This window comes from Centruroides sculpturatus, unplaced genomic scaffold (assembly GCF_000671375.1).
Source record: "Centruroides sculpturatus isolate CEXI.00-Female unplaced genomic scaffold, Cexi_2.0 scaffold339, whole genome shotgun sequence".
Taxonomy (NCBI): domain Eukaryota; kingdom Metazoa; phylum Arthropoda; class Arachnida; order Scorpiones; family Buthidae; genus Centruroides; species Centruroides sculpturatus.
This window is the reverse complement of record NW_019384539.1, coordinates 460,343-478,899: the sequence shown is the minus strand read 5'-3', so window position 1 is coordinate 478,899 and position 18,557 is coordinate 460,343. Positions and strand designations below refer to the sequence as shown.

Sequence of the window (18,557 nt, the reverse complement as noted above, 5' to 3'; positions counted from 1 at the left end):
ACATGCAAAAGTTCAACAATGACAATATTGAATGAAGTTTGATAGCTCAGTTTTCATAATGCTAATAGAAGTGCTCTAGTAAACCAGATTTTTAGTGTTGTGAATCTTTTGGAATTGATTGCCAAACTGTTTATACTGTTTATGATGGAGTGAAAAGACTGAAGAGGGACCAAATAACAAGTATAACTGCAGGATCCTGTAGAATCACCAAAAAGATGCTCAAAAAAGTGATTCATAGTTTTGAAAACACATGGACAAAATTGAGCATAAAACTTGCTCAGGAATATGAAAGTTTTTTCTTTTGCAAGAGAAATGAAATCAGTCAGTAAATGTAAAGTATTATCAGCAAATAGCTATGTTATTTATTCAAATAATTATGATTACCCAAAAGAACCACCAGAAGACTTCAAGCAGTTAAATGTTATGGCTAGAAGACACAGTAGATATTGTGAAAAATTTTATCAATGTTTTATTGTAAAAGTGTTGAATTCTACAATAAAAGGTCAACATTTTGATCATTTTTAACTTGTGTAATTTTTTAATAATCTAAGTTTGCAGTTTTATTGAGGATTTAGTTATATTTTAGTATTTAAAATGTCTATTTGGACTTATTTTATTAACAGGACTTACTATACCAATGTCTTTGTTCAACAAAATTTAAGAAAGCCTATCAGAAAAAACAATTTTTATTTTTCACTTGTACTTATATTTTCCAGATACCTGCATATAATGTAAGTCTGAATAGACATTTTAAATACTAAACTATAAGGTAAGGACACAGAGGCATATGGTTTAATTTAGTTATATTGTTGAGCCAGTTTTGCTGTTACTTCTGAGTTGGAATGTAAAAAGGATGTAAAGAATAGACACTGAAAAAAATTATTATATTTTTTAATGTAAGTCTTCTGATACTTTAAACATTATCAGCAAGTTGACACTCCAAAAATCAGTAGTAAACCATTGTAACAACAAACTAAAAGATTGGAGATCATGATTGTAAAACTGCTTGAAAATTCAATTTGTTACATTATTTATGACAATGAATCTTATTCTGTGTTTAAAACTTTAGCTACAACTGGATTCTACACATGAAATAAAGAAAATGTCATGTGAAATAAAATATATAAGTACCAATAACACTTTTTGAAACTTTGAAACAAATAAAACTTTTGTTTCAAATGATCAGTGAGAAAAGCCAATTGGAACCTTATTTTGTGCCTACAAATTCTGTCCCAGATGTGAAAACATAGTTGACTGAATGTATTTAATCTAAATTGAAGCCATTTATTGGCAAAAATTACTTAATGATCATTATAACATCTGACCTGATGGCATATTATATCACTGTGCAGCCATTATTGTCTTAAAACTAAAAATTTGAATATTAATTAGGTAAAGAAAGAAGAAAATCCACTCAATATGCCTCAATATGGCCTATAGAAAGGTTTTAAGCTCATCTGAAACAAAAAATTTTATCAAAATGTGAGTAAAATCAATCACGCTCAAAACTCAGATTGGAAAAAAAAAACTGAGTTTTGTGGAAATTTTTTAAACTTTTCACTAATGCCAAACATAAAATCTCATCTCTACTTGTGCTACTTGCAAACTTTTTTCTGTGATTAAATAAATTTGAATTAAGTTTCGATCTCTCATGTTTGGAGTTGTGCTTATTTGTTTCTCATGTATGGATTTTTAGTTCATCCCTCTTACTTCCATATATCTTTCATGATATAAGAGAATAAAGGCATTTAAATAAAATTAACTCAAATATAAGCAAAATAATGTAATATTTTAGAAGACTTTTGTACACAAATATTAAAATACAAATTCTTTTTTTCAAAATAGTTATATAAATTGAATATGATAACATGTAGCATTAATTACATTATGTATATTTTATAAAGTTTAGTTTGTTAACTTAATATTAGTTTTGTCCTTAGTTTATTTCATTTATTGTACAGAACTGTTGATTTTTATCATTTCTGTTCAGATGGTCTTCTTAAGAAGTGAATTTAATTTCTTTTAAATCATTAATGTACAGCAAATTTATTTTGCTAAGTTATTACATACAGAATAGTTGCTGATTTGATGCTGTAGCATAGCAGATTATAAAAACAGTTATTTTGATAAAAGAAATATTAAAATTAAATAATGGAAAGGAAAATTATTCTTATTTATTTGGGGGAAACAAAGGAAATGTTCTGCTAAGCCAAAACAAAAATTTTAATTGAATTTTTAGTTAGAAATTACAACAATAGAATTCTAAAATGATGAAAAGCTATGCACAAGGATATAAATAATTTTTAAGATGTGTGAATAGATTTAATAAATTATTTATATTTGTTAAAGTAGTATTGTAGTATTTTATTTTAAAAATTCAAATTAAATCTTACTCTTCTAAAAAAAAAGAGCATTAAGAAGAAGAATGATCTATTTAGATATTTTAAATTAGATGATGATGATCCATTTAGTGATGAGTATATAGCAGTTCTTTCTATGAAAGTTAAAATTAGAACTATGAATAGCTTCAACTTACATTATTTATTTAAACACCTGTGTTTACTTATAATTATCTTCATAAATTATCCTTCTAGATTTTCTAAAATGCATTTTGAATGCCAGTTTGAGAATAAACAAGATTCTAGGAAAATCAAATGTTTAAATGAAAATCCTACACAATTTTATTGTATTGTAATTTCCATTTTTAAAAAAGGTAAATTTTAAGATCAAGAGAATTCTTTTATCTTAAAATTTATCTTTTTTTAAAAATAAACAATTAACAATTATATAACATCAATGTACAGTAAATAAATTTATAATTGAAAATATATTTAATGTTTTAATGTAATAATATCTGTGTAAAGATTAAAATAAAATTATAACATTTATTTATTCATTTTCTTAGAATATTTTAAAAACGGTGTAGAATTTGGTAAAGAATATCAAAAGTTAATTCTATTCATTCACCCATTTAAATTTATTTTATTAAGATCAATATTTGTTTTCAATTCTGTGTGCAAGGTAGAACGAATGTGGGTGTCTAGATTCTTTACATAATTTTATTGTGATGTTATGTTTACATTGTGAATGTATATCATATATACAATGTATAACTTTTATACGTATATACATGTAAAAATGAGGGATGAAAGATATTGATAGACATACATCTGTTTTGAATAGTATTGTAAACTATGTTGTTGATATTTTAATGTTAATTTTGTATTGTTTATATAAATTTATGCACCATGTGAGATGTACACTTATAATACAACATTATATTTATATCTGACTACACAAATCAATAAACAAACATAACACAATTCATATTGTTTGACATATAATAATATGCCACATTATAGGCCAAAAGGGATCACCTGACTTTTTTCAGAGGTCCTCGGTAATGTCTGGTTTATTAATTTTTGAGGGAATTAAGTGTTTGATTATATATATATATATATTTTTTTTTTGTCTTATAACTGCATAAAATTTAATATTTTATCCTAATCTTTAATGATTAAGATATTCTAATAATTTATTAAGAGACAAATGTTAATAGTTGCTGTTAATTTGTGATTTATTGGAAATTAATTTAATAAATTTCAAAATTGGAAGAATTTTGTTAAAGTTTTACAAATGAATGTTAATGCCTAAATTTTATTGTTTATAAAATATTTTTCTAAATATATCTAAAAAAAGGGAATAAATTCTTTTCTATGTTTGGCACAAACTTTTTTGTCTGTTATTACAGACAATTTTTCTTTTTATAACATATTTATGGGCCATAATAATGTAATTAACTCAGTTATATCATCTGACTCTGGAGAATGGAATTTAGTTTTTAAAAAATTGATTTTTTTTTTTTTGGTTCAAAAAATAACTGAACTGAACTTCCTAAATGAGGTTTGAATAAATGAAGTTTCTATAATAAACTTTAAAAAATTTGATTTGAATGAAAATTTGTCATAGAGAGAATAATTAGAAAAATAAAAAAATATATTAAAATAAATTTATTTTAGGTTAAATATTAGAATAAGATTATCTTCTAGTTTATATTTAACAAATTTTATTCTTTTGTATGTTTTAACATTACTATATTTAGCTCTTTCCTTAAATAGCTTGAAAAAAAAATTTAGAAACTTTTACTGTTTTTGTAGATAATTAAGTTCATTTTTTATGTTTAATTTCTTTTCTATTATTGGCATGTTGTTTGTGATCTGGAATGTATCTAAAGAATTGTTATTGTTTATAAATAAGTGTTAATGCGGAAAGCCTGTTTTCATTTCTAGATGCCGAAGTTTTCTGTTTTTTGTTTTAAATAAATTTGTTCTAATTCTAACATGTTTTTCTAGAAAAATAAATTTTATTGAACTTGTTAGATACTAATATATATATTATTATTTTTACTCTGCTATAAATATCAAAAATTTTGTATTTATAAAACAAAATCAGGCATTTTAATAAAATCTTTGTATATGCAGTAATACATATTTAATACAGGTACGAAAATATAATTTTCTACATATATCAAAAATTAGTGTGTTTATTCTATATTATTAAAGCAGACAACAAAGAAATCTATTTTCTGGTGCTAAAATGATCATTTTAACATCAAAAATCTTTTTTGTTGACTATTTTATATATGTTGTATATGCACTGTTTTTATCTTATTATATTCTTAAAATTTATTAGTTTAAATGTATTCTGATACAGTAATATTCTGCATTATGAATATTATGTTTGGAATTACTTTAAAACAGTGTCAACACTTTTACATAATTTATGAAATAGTAAAAACTACTCTAATAATGAAGTTTAATCAGTTGCAATAATTATAATAATATAAATTAATATTTTTATANTTTACTAATGTTATATATTTTGTGTGTGACGAGAAATAAATAATATAACTAACTATTGCAGCTATCTAAAATCATAAAAAGAAATAGAGCATTTATGTACACAAGGTACTAATGAACCTTTAGTTTAATTCTAAAGTTTGATATTTTTGAATGCATCATAATAGAAGAATATTGTTAATTGTATTTAAAAGCTTCATCTTCCACATTTTAATGCAGTACAATTTTATCTTTTAACTCTCAATATAACTTCATCATTCAGAATGCATCTGTCAAGTTAATTTTTCCATTTGTCTTCCTGGATTAAGATTTGTCATTTGTGGATACAGTTTAACTCATTTTTTTCACCCACTTATTAATTGAATTCTTTTGGGGTGCATGAACAGCTGTTCATGATGGGCTGTTGTGAGACAAGCATGAACAGATGCAATAGTGTCTTTATCTGCTATCCATAGACTGGTGAAAGTCTCAGATGGAATCCTATCTCTTCATGTACCATTGGAAAGTGACTAGCAGAGGCAAATTTGCATACATGATGACACTATGTCAACATGTAGTTAATCTTTTCTTCTACTGTTGTCATTTTCATTCGTCTGTAGTGCCTGAAAAGAAATTTAAATTATTTTATTTACTCAAACTAAATAAATTGCAAAATTTCAGAATCAAGTTTTCAAGTGTTTTTATTCTGTGCATTTATCATGTATATGCCCAAGTTGTGCATGGATTTTATAAGCATGGTGTATATCAGGTCGGCAACCTTTCAGTGGTGTTGTGCCAAACCAAATTTATAGTGTTATTCCGGGTGCTGCTATGATGCTACCAGTTTTTTTATATATAGTATCAAAATTGGTCTGGTTATAATGGTCTTCAAAAATTAATAATTTAAATAATTTTTACTAATTTCTATTCAATCAAAGTGATGCTAAAAATTGTCCCACGTGTCATAGGTTGCCGACCCCTGGTGTATATAAAATCAAGACTCAATTTAAATTCATCAAAATTAATTTTTATCTTGATTTTCAACCAACTTTTGGAAATATTTTTATGGAATCAAAAGTAAAGTAGTTTTTTATAGTGATTTTATGAAATTAATATTCCTAGTTTTCAATGTAGATTTCAATATCTAAATATTCTGTTGGAAATAAACATTATTTTAGAAACTTTTTTGAGGGTAAAAAGAATCTGAAATGTAAATAATAAACTTAATTTTAATTGAAGTACTCTAATATAATTTATTTTCTATATTATATTGCAATATTTTAAAATAGTTGACTGAAATTATTTACAAAATTCAATTCAGTTAAAATGATTAAAATTTAAATTATGACTATAAAGTATTGTTTTGCAATGTCATAAAGCCATGAAAATGTGACAATGCATGAAGTGCCCCTATGCTTAAGCACCATGGGACCAAAGGGTCAACAATTTGCAATGACTGTGTCATCAGGATTGACACCACTGTGTCTTTTGGACAGACACAGAAAACTTTTTGTGTGAGTGGTTGCTTTTGTAGGCACTCAAATTCATTAGTAGGCGATTGGATAGAGGCTGTCTGAGAGACAACATGTTGGAAAAGAGTGCACACCACAACTCAATTATAGAAGTATAATACACATTTATTTATGTAAACTATTTACACATATACATACAATAACATAGAGTTCTGCTGTAGCTTTTTTATACAGTAGAGTCTTGAAAACTCGGCACTCGATAACCCGGCACTCCGGATAACTCGGGCACACCCTGGCAGGGCAAAAAAATCCTTAGTTAATTAATTTTCATGATAAAGACAGCTTTATGCCTCATAAAGTATTTTTCTGAGGTCTGTCTTATCAGGTAAATTACTGTACACAGTGTATTCATTAATTTTCAATTTCATGTAGTAAAGACTCTATGCTTTCATAAAAGACGTACTTTTCCTTTGTTTAAGGGTATTTGGGCAGTTTATTCTCTGTTGTATTCTCAAGTAAACAATACATACAAGTACGAGTACAGTATTTTCTGAGGAAACACTCATACTTATTTTTTTTAACCCCATTCCCGATAACCCGGCATTTTCACAAACTCGGCCACCCTTCGGTCCACATTAGGCCGAGTTTTCGAGGCTCTACTGTACTCATATAATGGATAAGGCATACATAGCATAACATAATGGACAAAGCTGATATAGTGTAACATAATTGATCAGACTAAGTATAGTAGATATAAACTCTCTCTCTCTCTCTCTCTCGATGCGATAAATATCTTGTTCTGTAGATTCTTGAACTTTGTCGGACTGTCATGGATTGGTTGCAACTGGGTAGGAAAGTTCAAGTTTGTCAGGCTCCTGGATGGAGAATTTCAAATGTCCAAAAAAACAGCTACAGTCTGGGGGATGACAGCAGCAGGCAGGATTGGCAATGGGGGAACACACTTGAATATCCTTTCTGAAGGAGATGAATCGGCAAACTCCCATTGTCGGTTTTGATATTATTGTTTTATTTTGGGTGTCCTCTCCCTTGATTTCAATGCCCTCTTTTTGCCATGTTCCCATTCTTGACCAATGGTGAATATTTGTAGTTAGTTTCTAGTGACCCATTCGATGTGTCAACTGGGAAAGTAAGTGGCTATGGGGTGAAAGATGCGATCATCCTCTGGTAATTAAATTGAAAATCTTTTGCTGGGATTTAAACCAATTTAAGAAAAAGAACATTAAGAATTTATTTTGATTTATTGGATGACTATGATGATGGTAATTGTTAGTTATATTAAATTCAATAATAAAAAAATGAATTTTTCTACTAATAATTGTAGTGTAATGAAATACATAGTTAAGAAAAAAATTTTCATTTCCATATTTGTGTATGTATAATTCATTGTAGCTTTTGGCTTTAAGATTATGAAATGTTGAATAGGTTATGCCATGTTTACATCATATTAATTTTTAAGAAGAAAATACTTTTGTAGTATTTTTTTTATATTAGTGAATTTATGAATTTATTATTTTCAGGATCAATACTTACAACGACTTCGATGTTTAAGAGCCACATTAGAAATATCTGAATTTTTTGCACATCATGAGGTAAATATTTGATAAAAATTAAAACTTACTGTCAATTTGCTGCCTGTAATTGGTGGATTATGTTAAAAAATTTAACTATGATGTGCAGATTATAAGTTTCTGCATATAATCTGTGATGGTTTTTTTCACAATATTAAAAAAAATGGTTTTTCAATTACTCTATTGTCATGTCAAGATGTTATTTTGTCGTAATAAATGTGATGATATGTCAGGCAAAAGCAAAAGATGTGAATGGACCATTTACTTCTACTTGTGAATGGAATGTAAGTGTTGTTTATACATTTCATTGTAGTTAGTTTCCAGTGACACATTCAATGTGTCACCTGGGACTACATTCATTGGTTCCAATAAACATCACCAAGCCAATCTTTGTTTAAAAAATATATTAGGTTTAGCTTAAAATGTTTAGCTTATATAATTAATAGCAACTAATAGTGTCAGACTCAAACATCTAAGCAGAGATTGCCCTATAAAAAATTTATTTTTGAGACCCATTAAAAGAGCAATGGAGATTGAGAGTACATTTATTTAAGTCTACAATAATATGAATGCTTTTCATGTATAAACAGACAGTAGCTATTTTATACATTTACAATGAAGTAATAAAAATGTGTATGATAGTTATACAATTGAATTGGAAAGTTTAATAGGTTTATAGAAATTTACCTGCAGAACTGCTCTTGCTTTTAGTAGTGCTGAATTTATTGATTACAGAGGAAAAGTCCAGTTCTGCAGCAAATTTTTTCAATGGACAAGATTGAATGTGAAAGAAGTTTCTCTTGACTCATTGTTGAGGTAATTCTTGATCAATTTTAACTTTGAAAATGATTTTATATAGATGCAGTAGATACTAATAGAATTATATTTTTAATAATTACTAATTTGATGATTTCACTGTTTAATATCCTACCAAATTTGAGAGGCTCCTGAAAGTGTGAGGTCCTACACATTACATTTTTTCACCTTTAAGCAGGTCACCTCTGCACCTAAACCAAGATCAAAAGTCATCTTGACATGACACAAGACTTGTTATCTTTACTGTTCCTTTGGTCAAATTTGAGTCTATTCTAGTGAAAGATTTTGTTTAGAGGGATAATTTAATTATGACTTTTTATTAATGCAAAGATTTGCAGAAACTACAAAGACAGTCAACATCAAATAATAATCAGTCACCAAAAATCATACTGAGATATATTGCAATCTTTGTGTGAATGTATTTTATTTCTATTATCCTTCCTTATTTAATTCACTTTTAACTTTACAGTGAATTTTAAATTACCATAAAAATTCTGAATCAAGCAGCATCATCAAAAGTTAATTATATTGCTGATTTTTATATAGTAACAGCACAAATTAGAGTTAAACTAGACTTATTGTTAAGCTAAAAGTTATTGTTATATAGTGTGTATTTATTGCTCATTACAGCATTATATTTGCCATTTGTTGTACTATGCAGATAGCAAATGCAACCAGTTGTTTGGACTTAAAAGTACTTTTTAATATACCAGTTTTTGTTTTCACAAGTTGAGAGGTTTTAATCAGGGGTTGACTGTGTTTTATATTTCATTGTAATACTTCAAAATTGTTTAATTCCTTTCCTAGATTCAGAACTCACCATTAAATAGTGCTTGTGGAGAATGGATAAGTTATACACATTACAGAAAGCTTCCATACAAAACACATCATATAGTCAGGAAATTATTAAACACAGAAACACACATTAACAGCATGTAAACAAAACAATTTTTCATGTAGTTATGCCTTGACATTGGTCTAGCATAACACTAGCCATTGATATAAGCCATGCAGGATACATCAAAATGTTAAATTTCACTAACACAAATAATAATAAATTGTGAATATCATGGAACATAATACAATTTTGATTAATTTTGTTAGCAAGATTATGGGAATAATTATATGTAAGGATTACAAATATTCTTTTGAAAATTAAAACAGTAATAAATATCTTATAGCCCAATGAGTATATAAAATGAAATAACCAACGATCGCCTGAAAGATTGGGCTAGAATTTGGCTAATTAAACAATCATTTAATTAGCCAAATTCTAGCCCGATCTTTCAGGCAAAAAACAGTAAGCCAGAAATATGAAACTTTTATCAATAGTCTGATAATGGAATAATGGTAGGGATAAGGTAGGAAATTAGAAGTAGAAATTGGTTTAAATTATAATAAAATTAAACATTTAGACTGAGCAAAAGCAAACTCATTAACTTTTAACTATTCACTTTAATTTTTTGTATGTTTAATTGAATTGATTCATTCTATGCTGACAGATATTCATGTTACACTAACACTAATAATTAATATTTTTAGTAAGATAATATAATAAAAATAAATGCCAATTTTCAATTCACTATAAATTTAATATATACTTTCATTAGTAATATTTTGATAAATTCTTATATTAAAATATAAAGTACTTTGTGATTTATTAATTTAGTTGTAATCTAATCAAATCAATTTATGTGACATCTATGATATATATCTTATTGGAAGTATATGAAAAAAATTATAAATTTAGTATGGAAATATTAGAATATACAGCTACATAAAATATAAAGAAAATTGTATTAAAAATATATTCTTATCATACAAATAAAAAGATAAAAAAAAGTAAAGAGTGAATATAAAAAATGTCAGCAATCTTCTGTTTTGTTATTCAAGTGTGATACGAAAGGATTGTGACCATTGTGTGTGATACAAGGGAGAATGGTAGTTGTATGCTTAGTGTCAGTTTCAATGCTTACAGTATTGAAATGACTACAATATTTACTTCAGTGTGGACTCTTCAGAAAAGGATTTCCTTTATAAAAATTAACTACTCACCACACTTATATAACAATCACATACACAGAACCAATTTATGGTGTGGTATGATCGACTAACAAGTACAAAAACAAATGTTTTCGACCCCTTCTGGGCTCTTCATCGGGTTCCCACAGTTTTAGCTCGTAAATTCGAGTAAATTCGATTCTTCGAGTAAATTCGATTCTTGAATCGAATTTACTCGATTCTTGAATCTGAGTAAAAATAAATTCGAGTAAATTCGATTCAAGAATCGAATTTACTCGAATTTATTCTTACTCAGATTCGAATTTAGCTTGTAAATTTGATTCAAGAATTGAATTTACAAGCTAAATTCTGTGTATGTGAAGGACTTCCTTTTTTGGGATATAACAAAAAAAACGCATAGTATTTTTGGAGTGCTGTATTTTAAAAAAGGGCTGAAATAGTACCAAATTGGATAATGAAGAAATGTTAATAAAATGCTACAACAAAATAGTGTTAAATTTTATGCAAAAATATGCGTTTTATGAAAAAATTATGCAATACATTTTTTTTATCAACTAGGTATTACAGGAAATCCTTGTTAATTCGAACTCAGATAGTTCAAAATTTTGTTAGTTCGTAACTGTACTTTTGTCTCGGCTGGAGATATACCTGCAGTTTATTTATATTATTATTATTATTTTGGGTTTAGAGGGTTATACTTGGTTGACACTGGTGGCTGTGTACTATGCCAGACCAGAGTCAAGGCATAGCAACCAAAAAAAAAAAAAATTAAATAAGTGTATCAGTGTCTGTATTCAGGAATTTCCTAACAATATAGCATGTATTCAATATAGTGGCCTTCTGTAGTGTGATGTACGTATTTCTATTCAATTGTAATGTTTCCAGGCTTTTGTATGGTGTGTGTGGTATCACACCTGTACAGGAGAGAATGACAGTACAATAAGCACCCTATCCATCCTCCACAGATGCCTTATTTCCTGGGTGAGTTCTGTGTATTTCCTGATTTTTTCAGTGCACGTGTTTTGTATATTGTGAGTGTTTGGAACAGATATGTCTATAATGTATGTGATTTTATTGTGTTTGTCAATGAGTGTGATGTCTGGTCTGTTGTGGTAAATTGTTTTATCTGTGATTATGGCTCTGTCGTAATACATTTTGTGCGTGTTATTTTCCAATACTGTCTGTGGAATATACTTGTAGTATGGTTCGTGGATGTCTGCCAATTTGTGTTTCTTTGCAAGCTCTTGGTGTATTATATTTGCTACTTGATTGTGTCTATGTAAGTAATCTGTCTGTGCCAAGAGCTTGCAACCAGAAGTGATGTGTTGTATAGTTTCTGGCATGATGTGACATTTTCTGCATGTGTCATTTGTGAGTGTTGTATCTTTGAGTATGTGTTTTCTGTAGTTTTTAGTATTTATGACCTGATCTTGTATGGCAATCATGAACCTTCATCTCTCCAAAGAGGCATCCCTGAGCTAATCAGCTATTTGGCACAGTTTTTAAACAAAATTCTAGGCCAGGTTATAGGGATGTCTGCCATGGAGTATCTTTCGAGCCCACGATTGCTTAATGGTGTCTATGCTGTTTATATGTTGTGTTATGTCCATATGATGTGAGTGTAAGTTTAATTGTGCATTATTTGAGTCTGCTAGAGTTACTGCTTTATATAATTGTGATGTTTCTTGTTTTTTGTAGAAAAACTCTCGCAGTGTCTGTATTTGTTTGTAGTGGAGATTAACTATGTTGATCAGGCCACATCTGCCATCTTTATGTGGAAGGGTTAATCTTTCTATGGCAGATTTAGGATGACGATGTTTATGCTTAGTAAGTGTTGCTCTTGTTTTCATTTGGAGTTGCTCAAGATCTGTGTGAATCCAATGTATAACTCCAAAAGAATAAGTGAGTACTGGGACAACATACGTGTTTATTGCTTTAACATCATCTTATTTCATCAGTGAATGAAATACACGCATAAGAAACATGACGGCTGTGATAAAAATATATAAATAAAACTTTAATAGAATATGTAAAAGTTCATGTCACACCAGTTGCAGAACACTGGTCTAACAAATTAAACAATAAAGAATATAATATAATACTAGCAGGTAATCCAGCATTTCCCAGACAAAAAGTAACAACAAACATTAAGTTTATTAGATTATTTCATACTTCTAACCCTTCTATTATATAAATCAAATACTATGATATAAGTACGAAGGTTACAAAAATCATGTGATTTGATGAAAACAAGCTCTATTAACAACTAAAACTATAAGTGTACATTCTATTGTGAATAGTCACATGTATTTAATGGACTTGAAATTATTGAAACAATAGATTCTTGCAAAAAATATTCAAAATAATTAAATGTCAAACAGATTTCTTCCGTAAAAATAAAAAAAATTTCTTTTGTCATCATCAACTCTGTATGTTGTCCAAATGTCCTTGAACGGATGTCCAATAAATCATCATTGCATAATTGGTGAGACCAAAACCAAAACTGCCACTTGAGCATGGAAACTTTTTTATAAATGTAATATGATGGAAGATTTGTAATTAAACAATATTTTTATGGGTGATTGGACCAGATAATGACTTTGAATTTCATTGTATGCTTATTTCAAATTATCCAAACTAAAATATATGCAAAATCCTATTCTCTAGATTTGACTTCGAGTTTCGTGATACTTTGAATTCTCCTAAATTGAAATAATGAGGTTTTACTGTAGTTGTTTTATGTAAATACAAGATTAATTTATAATATATTTGTAGGTTTTGATGTTATAAATATTTATTATTCAACATTTATATGAAATTATACAATTTTAAATTACCTTATTTCTAAAATATATAAAAACATTCTTTAATTCATTTCAAATTTGCATTATAAAAAGGTATATGATGAATATTTTAAATTTAGTTACAATATATTAAGAATAGTTTTCTAATCTTTTAATTAAAAAATGAGAGAATCAATTTTTAGGTTGATTTTTCCTCATTTTGTTAATAACTTTTTATTAACATATCTATAACAGAAAATTAACTTTTATGATCTATATCAACTTAAATCTGTCAATACTTAATTCTGCCACTTGTCCTAGATATATGCACCTGCTCTACTATAGGGTGCTCCTTTATCTATAATTTATTAATCTTTCTTGTTGCTATTATTTCATACATAGGATTTAAATATTAAAATAAAGTGTTTATGTATAAATATATATAACAGCAAAATAAAATTTTATTTTGAAATATGCAAAGTTATTTGATTCTTAGTTATTTAATCTTCATAAAATTTAGTGAAAAGCTGTTTATATTTTACCTATTAAAACAATGAATGATATATACTATAAAAGAGTTTAAAAATTCAGTTTTAATAAACTCTTGCAAAACAAATAGATTCCTTGCATTTTCATTGCAAAACTGATAATTTTTTTGTACAGATATTTATATTGGAAAGAAAAATATAAAGGTTATTAAAATGATATCTATGCTGTTGTTTAGTTTAAAAGAATAAACCATCATTTAAACAGCAATATAATTTCAAACAAACATTTTCAGCCTAGTTTATAGACCATCAGGAATTCTTAATATTGAATTATAGTATGTTTGGCCATTGTTTAAAAATGCAGAATAAGCAGAAATAAGAACATTGACTAATTAAGGTTATTTAATCAGCTTTTTAATAGATTGCAATATGATAAATTTATAAAAATTATCATATTGCAAATTACTTATATGTAATCTCTAAAAGATAATTTGAAGAGATGCAAGTTTTACAATAGGGTAGGTTATATACTGATTTTAAATTGTAGTTACAAACATATTCTCATACCTATGAAGTTAATTGCTGTCCACAGGTGGGCAGAAATTAATGATTCCCACCTGTGGACAGCAATAATATGATGGGGAGGTTATGTGAAGAGTTTATTTTCATTAAAAGACCAAAGATTTGAAAATTTTAAAATCTTCTGCAAATTAGATTAATTTCTAATAAATGAATATCCATTAAAAGTTTTCAAAGAAACCACATATATTAGTTTCCAAAAATGTGATGAGTTTATTTTAAAGCATGTGTAGTTGAAATATGTTTTCAGATGTAAACTAAGTGAATTTACAAAATATATTCTGTTATATATTTGAGCACAATCAGCATATTATGGTCCTAATTTTAATTAGTTAATTGAAGTTTTTGCTGATTACTATGTATATATAATATATCAACTGGTATTTTTAAAATTTGTATTGTAAATGCAAGTTTTGTACAGCATATCATTTCTTCTTACAAGTGGTTTGCACTGAAATCTCATACACGAAGTTCAAAGTGCTATAATGCCAGAATGTTTATAAATTAACCATTAGTGAATTGGTAAGTGAAGATGACATGCATTTGCATAAGAAATTTCATGTTCATGACATGCAAAAGTTCAACAATGACAATATTGAATGAAGTTTGATAGCTCAGTTTTCATAATGCTAATAGAAGTGCTCTAGTAAACCAGATTTTTAGTGTTGTGAATCTTTTGGAATTGATTGCCAAACTGTTTATACTGTTTATGATGGAGTGAAAAGACTGAAGAGGGACCAAATAACAAGTATAACTGCAGGATCCTGTAGAATCACCAAAAAGATGCTCAAAAAAGTGATTCATAGTTTTGAAAACACATGGACAAAATTGAGCATAAAACTTGCTCAGGAATATGAAAGTTTTTTCTTTTGCAAGAGAAATGAAATCAGTCAGTAAATGTAAAGTATTATCAGCAAATAGCTATGTTATTTATTCAAATAATTATGATTACCCAAAAGAACCACCAGAAGACTTCAAGCAGTTAAATGTTATGGCTAGAAGACACAGTAGATATTGTGAAAAATTTTATCAATGTTTTATTGTAAAAGTGTTGAATTCTACAATAAAAGGTCAACATTTTGATCATTTTTAACTTGTGTAATTTTTTAATAATCTAAGTTTGCAGTTTTATTGAGGATTTAGTTATATTTTAGTATTTAAAATGTCTATTTGGACTTATTTTATTAACAGGACTTACTATACCAATGTCTTTGTTCAACAAAATTTAAGAAAGCCTATCAGAAAAAACAATTTTTATTTTTCACTTGTACTTATATTTTCCAGATACCTGCATATAATGTAAGTCTGAATAGACATTTTAAATACTAAACTATAAGGTAAGGACACAGAGGCATATGGTTTAATTTAGTTATATTGTTGAGCCAGTTTTGCTGTTACTTCTGAGTTGGAATGTAAAAAGGATGTAAAGAATAGACACTGAAAAAAATTATTATATTTTTTAATGTAAGTCTTCTGATACTTTAAACATTATCAGCAAGTTGACACTCCAAAAATCAGTAGTAAACCATTGTAACAACAAACTAAAAGATTGGAGATCATGATTGTAAAACTGCTTGAAAATTCAATTTGTTACATTATTTATGACAATGAATCTTATTCTGTGTTTAAAACTTTAGCTACAACTGGATTCTACACATGAAATAAAGAAAATGTCATGTGAAATAAAATATATAAGTACCAATAACACTTTTTGAAACTTTGAAACAAATAAAACTTTTGTTTCAAATGATCAGTGAGAAAAGCCAATTGGAACCTTATTTTGTGCCTACAAATTCTGTCCCAGATGTGAAAACATAGTTGACTGAATGTATTTAATCTAAATTGAAGCCATTTATTGGCAAAAATTACTTAATGATCATTATAACATCTGACCTGATGGCATATTATATCACTGTGCAGCCATTATTGTCTTAAAACTAAAAATTTGAATATTAATTAGGTAAAGAAAGAAGAAAATCCACTCAATATGCCTCAATATGGCCTATAGAAAGGTTTTAAGCTCATCTGAAACAAAAAATTTTATCAAAATGTGAGTAAAATCAATCACGCTCAAAACTCAGATTGGAAAAAAAAAACTGAGTTTTGTGGAAATTTTTTAAACTTTTCACTAATGCCAAACATAAAATCTCATCTCTACTTGTGCTACTTGCAAACTTTTTTCTGTGATTAAATAAATTTGAATTAAGTTTCGATCTCTCATGTTTGGAGTTGTGCTTATTTGTTTCTCATGTATGGATTTTTAGTTCATCCCTCTTACTTCCATATATCTTTCATGATATAAGAGAATAAAGGCATTTAAATAAAATTAACTCAAATATAAGCAAAATAATGTAATATTTTAGAAGACTTTTGTACACAAATATTAAAATACAAATTCTTTTTTTCAAAATAGTTATATAAATTGAATATGATAACATGTAGCATTAATTACATTATGTATATTTTATAAAGTTTAGTTTGTTAACTTAATATTAGTTTTGTCCTTAGTTTATTTCATTTATTGTACAGAACTGTTGATTTTTATCATTTCTGTTCAGATGGTCTTCTTAAGAAGTGAATTTAATTTCTTTTAAATCATTAATGTACAGCAAATTTATTTTGCTAAGTTATTACATACAGAATAGTTGCTGATTTGATGCTGTAGCATAGCAGATTATAAAAACAGTTATTTTGATAAAAGAAATATTAAAATTAAATAATGGAAAGGAAAATTATTCTTATTTATTTGGGGGAAACAAAGGAAATGTTCTGCTAAGCCAAAACAAAAATTTTAATTGAATTTTTAGTTAGAAATTACAACAATAGAATTCTAAAATGATGAAAAGCTATGCACAAGGATATAAATAATTTTTAAGATGTGTGAATAGATTTAATAAATTATTTATATTTGTTAAAGTAGTATTGTAGTATTTTATTTTAAAAATTCAAATTAAATCTTACTCTTCTAAAAAAAAAGAGCATTAAGAAGAAGAATGATCTATTTAGATATTTTAAATTAGATGATGATGATCCATTTAGTGATGAGTATATAGCAGTTCTTTCTATGAAAGTTAAAATTAGAACTATGAATAGCTTCAACTTACATTATTTATTTAAACACCTGTGTTTACTTATAATTATCTTCATAAATTATCCTTCTAGATTTTCTAAAATGCATTTTGAATGCCAGTTTGAGAATAAACAAGATTCTAGGAAAATCAAATGTTTAAATGAAAATCCTACACAATTTTATTGTATTGTAATTTCCATTTTTAAAAAAGGTAAATTTTAAGATCAAGAGAATTCTTTTATCTTAAAATTTATCTTTTTTTAAAAATAAACAATTAACAATTATATAACATCAATGTACAGTAAATAAATTTATAATTGAAAATATATTTAATGTTTTAATGTAATAATATCTGTGTAAAGATTAAAATAAAATTATAACATTTATTTATTCATTTTCTTAGAATATTTTAAAAACGGTGTAGAATTTGGTAAAGAATATCAAAAGTTAATTCTATTCATTCACCCATTTAAATTTATTTTATTAAGATCAATATTTGTTTTCAATTCTGTGTGCAAGGTAGAACGAATGTGGGTGTCTAGATTCTTTACATAATTTTATTGTGATGTTATGTTTACATTGTGAATGTATATCATATATACAATGTATAACTTTTATACGTATATACATGTAAAAATGAGGGATGAAAGATATTGATAGACATACATCTGTTTTGAATAGTATTGTAAACTATGTTGTTGATATTTTAATGTTAATTTTGTATTGTTTATATAAATTTATGCACCATGTGAGATGTACACTTATAATACAACATTATATTTATATCTGACTACACAAATCAATAAACAAACATAACACAATTCATATTGTTTGACATATAATAATATGCCACATTATAGGCCAAAAGGGATCACCTGACTTTTTTCAGAGGTCCTCGGT

The 18,557-nt window shown here is 26.9% G+C and overlaps 1 protein-coding gene across 1 annotated transcript in view; it reads left to right on the top strand.

Moving 5' to 3' along the window:
• Positions 1 to 18,557, top strand: part of LOC111623336 (inositol-trisphosphate 3-kinase B-like) — a 104,322-nt gene that overhangs the window by 83,586 nt on the left and 2,179 nt on the right. The window contains exon 7 of the mRNA XM_023365872.1: positions 7,849 to 7,920. Coding sequence (XP_023221640.1) covers positions 7,849 to 7,920 — 72 coding nt within the window. The remainder of the gene's footprint in view (positions 1 to 7,848; positions 7,921 to 18,557) is intronic.